Consider the following 5,675-nt stretch of genomic DNA (forward strand, 5'->3'; position numbering starts at 1 on the left):
CAGTATCTCAGAATCATTTCCTATCTTCCTGGCCTTGCTCTGAAAGATGCGAAGTGGTAAATGGAGCGATGACATTCTAAGGTTGATGTCTTTTATCATGTAGCCACTGAATATTATTGTTATCAACTGTGTTTTTCAAACTTGATGAACCACCCTTTATGATTTTGTTCATATGGAGAACACGTATTATTTATTTAATGTTATCTTTAAAATAACTTTTAAAAAATAGCTGACTTTTTAACTTTTCAAAAGGAAACTCTTATTACTACCATCACTATTATGTATTCAGCTGATTTCTTATTATATAAAACTGTCTTTTTAAACTTCAAGTGAAAAATAAGTCAATTTTTTAAAGTATTGCTTTTTTTCTTAAATTCTAAAGGCAAACTTTATATTGCTATCATAACTTACCAGTGAGATTTCTCTATAGCAAATTAAAAATACATGTATCTATTAAAATAAAAAAATTAAAATGTAAAAATCTATTTATGTACAAGTGAGAATCACATAGCACACTATAGAGGGACCTAAATCAAACTGGGAAAGAGTGGCTGAAAGTGAAGATGGGCCACTACTGGAAGAGTGACCCATACTGGGTGCCACCACTGACACAGGGTTTTCTGTTAAAACTTGGCAAGGGTTTGTTCCTACCCCTCACAACTCTGAGAGTCAAGCCTGCCATTCAGCTAAAGAGGCGCCACGTGGGGTTTACTGTCTTTCTTTTTAAATATTGCCCTGGTTCCCTCTTGACGAGTCCCCTTATTAACGGAAGGTGACCTCAACTTTTTAGGCCTGTAAGGATGCCGGCAGTAATGAATTTTTTATCTTCTGTGAGTCTTGCTCTAAATTGGATTCAGCATTATGCTGGTGCATATATGTAAAAAGATGACCAATTGATATTCAAATGTAATGAGGAGGAAGGTTTACTATTCAGCATAGCCTCCTTTGTTTTTAGCCCTAGTAGGTTCTTTGCACTAAAACAATACAGCTTTCCTCTTCCCATCTGAAATCACTGTGTCTAGCTGGATAGGAAAGACATCTTTTCTAACCCACTCCAGAAATAAAATACAGTTTGTTCTGGTTTTCTAGTTTAATTTTTTCTAATGTGACTAGAGATTTGGATGTGAAGTCTTAAAAAAAAAAACAAAGTATTCCTTTTGAAACATGCAAATGTGTCTCTCTATCACCTAGGAAACTATTATGGGACACCCAAGCCTCCTAGCCAGCCAGTCAGTGGGAAAGTGATCACGACGGATGCCTTGCAAAGCCTTCAGTCTGGCTCTAAGCAGTCGACCCCGAAGCGAACCAAGTCCTACAATGATATGCAAAATGCTGGCATAGTCCATGCGGAGAATGAGGAGGAGGATGACATTCCTGAAATGAACAGCAGCTTTACAGGTAAAGGTCAGACCATGTTGCCCTCAATGGACCTGGGGAAGGGATGACAAGGAGGCTTTTGCATACAGTTTTGAAAAGGATGCTGTTCTCAAGAGGGATTTTGTGGGGTCGCCAAAATTCAAACTTGGACCACACAGTGCTTGCAGAAGAGATGGTCCTTTCCCTGGTCTTCTTTTCATGCCCCTTAACAGGAATATTTTAACTTCACCAGAATACCTTAAAGGAGCTGGGGGTGAATGTATGAAGAAGGAAAATGAGAAATCAGCATGGTTTCTTTCTCTTCAAAATGATATGTGTATATAAATAGCTGTATTTTGTTCATTGATTTTTTTTTGAGGGGGGAATCTTGCAGCATCTCTATCATTATGGCTGATTGCTATGAAGCAAAATATGAGAATGTGTTTTATCAGTGTAATGTCAGTTGATGCTGTATGGAAGGCCAGCAGGACCCTCTTATGTCTTTGAAAGCAGAGATATAATGGAAGGATGTTATGTGTTCCATTAACTTATGCAAAATTGCTATATGCCTTAAAAGGGGGAAAGATGGAAAAGTAAAATTCTATCATTATATCCTATATATGCATTCTATATTATATAGCCTATGTATTCCTGGCTATATTATATCTCTATTTTATCTATATTCAGGGCTGTCTACCTCTGAGCTTAAGTATGTTGTATTTTATGAAGGGTTGTTTATTATTATTATTATTATTATACTTTAAGTTCTAGGGTACATGTGCACAACATAATTGTGAAGGGATTTTTAAGGACAAGGCCTTTGGGTAAGGCCATATTGCACAACTCCAGGGGGCGCCATTCACAGGGTATAATGTGTGTTCCCTGGAGGGCAGAGGTTGCAGTGAGCCGAGATTGCACCACTGCACTCTGGCCTGGGTGACAGAACAAGATTCTGTCTCAAAAAATATAAATAAAAAAATAAAATAATAATAATAATAATAATAATAATAATGTTGTGTGTTCTTTGGGTTAGTGCAGTGACCCAGAAGAGCTCAAGAATATTTTTTACTATATAAGGATTTGACCTTACATAGTAACTCCAAATGTAACAGCTGAATAAGATAGGAGTAACTTCAGTCTATAGTGTTGTGCATTAAAAGAACACCTTGTTTCTTCTGTTGTTCCTGTACTTAAATATTGTATTTAATATTTTAGAGTTATAGCTATGAATAAGTTATCCATTTTCAACATATGAGATTATCCTCTCCCATAGTGGCCTTTTCTCACATTACCATATTTTGGTTATTGATGAGCATCAGCCCTGGGGAAGGGAGAGATTACTAGACTGTTTTCCCCTGTGCTGCCAACTCTAACAGAATATTTAGGAAAAGTTTGCTATTTATGAATGCTGTCTGCAACCTGTATGGGCCTCACTGAGGTTTTTAAAAATTTATTAACTAAGCTCAGAAGCCTACAATTTGTCAAATGGCAATAAAATTTTTTGGATGAGTTTATTGTTACAGCAACTGGGTAGCCCAACATTTGTGCAAGAAGTGTCAGGTAAAGACAGAAGAGATTTGTTTATTATCCGTGCTTGGCTCTTGGTAGTTGTCTTCTTAGGAACATTATGCCTAACTCATCCATGTATAAAATGACTTGCTAGGATTAGGTCCTTTCTGAGTTTCCCCTTCTAGCTGTATGAATTTGACTCCATGGAAATTTCTTATTTTCTCTATTAGAATGGGTTAGGCCAGTGCCTGCCCTATAGTTGTAATATCTAGAAGAAATTTGCCACCTTGTACCTGTGTTTTAATTGAAATCAGCTGGTTTCATTCATTTAGGAATCTTTCGTATGTTTATAGTAGCCCTTACCAAAATGAAAACAGATCATGACTTGGAATCAACCCAAATGTCCATCTGTGACAGTGACAGAGCTGATTAAAAAATGTGGCCAATATCACATGGAATACTATGCAGCCATAAAAGAAAGATGAGTATTGACGATTCCTTTGTAGGGACATGGATGCAGCTGGGAAACCATCAGTTCTTAGCAAACTATCGCAAGAACAAAAACCAAACACCGCAGTTCTCACTCATAGGTTGGGAACCGAACCAGTGAGATCATCTTGACCTAGGGAAGGGAACATCCACACCGGCCTATCATGGGGGAGGAGCGAGGAGGTTTGCATTGGAGTTATACCTGATATAAATGACGAATTGCATTTGGGGCTGACCGATGGTGTGTGGATGGTGCAGCACACACATGGCACAAGTATACATATGTGAACAAACGCTGACACGTTATGCACATGTACCCTAGAACTTAAAGTATAATAATAATAATAATAATAATAATAATAAAGAAAACATGTTAACATTTCTTTCAAATAATCTCATACTTTAATGCCTTGATATTTTGATAAATAAGAATAGCAAATGATGGTATAACCTAAACCATAGTTGTGGTCACAGAAACAGAAGACCTTGGGGGTAGTGTGCAGCAAAACAGTTCTGCCAAGCAGATTGGGTGGTCCCCAAGAAGCTTGTGCGCCTGTATTTGTCCTTCATTTATTAAATAGATTTTTTGGTAGAAATAAGGAACAAAGTAGAGGTAGTTGACTGTAAGTCTAGATGCAGTTTCCTATTTCTAACTACTATCAATCTCTCTCTAGAAGCCATGCCTCAGAAAATCTGACCCCATAAAATCCCCACTTGAAATCCTGGCATCTTAGAACAACTTGTGGGCCCAGATCATCATTGCCAAAGTCAGTCTGATGATTAGTTTCCACACAAAACAGAAAGCTAAGTGGCACCTGATTGTGTTCCTCACGTTCTTGTCTGATACCAAGAAGGCCAGTAGGATGCACTGAGGAAAAAGTGGCCTTGAGATATGCACGTGATGGGACCTCTTCACAACGTATGGAGCATGTTGACTGTCCCCTCAATTATAACACTACACCTGCGACAGCTGACAATCTGTCATACACTAACTCATGCTAGATCTTTCACATAATTAACAGTACCCAGTCCATACGTATGTGAAACTAGTGGTGTCAAAGCATTTCATGTTCTGAACCACATTAAATAGGAATCCACCAGCCACTTTGCATGTAGAGTGACAGTGGCATAATGAAGTGTTGGCTCCTGCTTGGGCCAGCTATGATAATGGCATGAGCATCATATCAAAATGTAGAAATATTATGGAGTCATTAAAATGATATTTACCAGGATATTTTTAATAACTTGCTGCTATTTCTATCTTAGCTGCCTTTTGCTTGAGTCTTTTGAAGAAGGTTTGTCTCAATAACATGCCTAAGTAATGCTGGGACTGTTTGCAGACAAAAGATCAGGGAGCCTATTGGCCAGAAGCATCCTGAGAAGGCAGCCCACCCCTCCTTTCTGGAGTCATTGATTAAGGCAGAAGCTGAGCGGTGGGCAGTCATCCCAGATGCTCACCGTGGAACTGACTGTGAACACAAAGCAATGGGAGAGTCTTCTACAAATTATGCCCAAATTATGGGCCTAAAAAGAGTCCTTGAGAAAGAACACTTCCTATGTGGGCTTAATGAAGGTAGAGTTACACTGTTGGCCAAAGCACAGTTACATACACAAAGACTTTTGCAAAAATACTGTGTTTTTTAGAGACACCTTAGAAAGTGTGTAACAAGGGCGGGGCACGGTGGCTCATGCCTGTAATCCCAGCACTTTGGGAGACTGAGGCGGGCGGATCACCAGAGGTCAGGAGTTCAAGACCAGCCTGGCCAACATGGTGAAACTCTGTCTCTCCTAAAAATACAAAAATTAGCTGAGTATGGTGGCCGGTGCCTATGATCCAAGTTACTCAGGAGGCCAAGGCAGGAGAATCACTTGAAACCCGGAGGCAGAGGTTGCAGTGAGCCGAGACTGCGCCATTGCACTGCAGCCTGGGTGACAGAGTGAAACTCCATCTCAAAAAATAAAATAAAATAAAATAAAAAAAAATAAGAAAGAGAATGTGCAACAAATCACTACAACTAAAAAAACTAAAAAGTAACAGGTTCATTCATGAACACCTCTGAGAGACATCAAAACATTACTTAATCATGTTTCTAGGCTTTTTTCTTTCAATAATCCCTGATATTCTTAAACATTAGGTTGCTGACACTTTTTTTTTTTTTTTGAGACGGGACTCTCGCTCAGTCTCCCAGGCTGAAGTGCAGTGGCTGGATCTCAGCTCACTGCAAGCTCTGCCTCCCGGGTTTACCCCATTCTCCTGCCTCAGCCTCCCGAGTAGCTGGGACTACAGGCGCCCGCCCCCTCGCCTGGCTAGTTTTTTTTTT

General features: G+C 39.2%; 1 protein-coding gene across 1 annotated transcript in view; it reads left to right on the top strand.

Annotated features, from left to right (window-relative positions):
- The window catches only part of LOC108527668 (membrane-associated guanylate kinase, WW and PDZ domain-containing protein 1-like), a 587,159-nt gene that overhangs the window by 575,712 nt on the left and 5,772 nt on the right, over nt 1–5,675 (top strand). Inside the window, exon 4 of the mRNA XM_017869080.1 lies at nt 1,192–1,398. Coding sequence (XP_017724569.1) covers nt 1,192–1,398 — 207 coding nt within the window. The remainder of the gene's footprint in view (nt 1–1,191; nt 1,399–5,675) is intronic.

The sequence above is a fragment of the Rhinopithecus bieti genome, unplaced genomic scaffold, assembly GCF_001698545.2.
Source record: "Rhinopithecus bieti isolate Rb0 unplaced genomic scaffold, ASM169854v2 scaffold_4816, whole genome shotgun sequence".
NCBI lineage: Eukaryota > Metazoa > Chordata > Mammalia > Primates > Cercopithecidae > Rhinopithecus > Rhinopithecus bieti.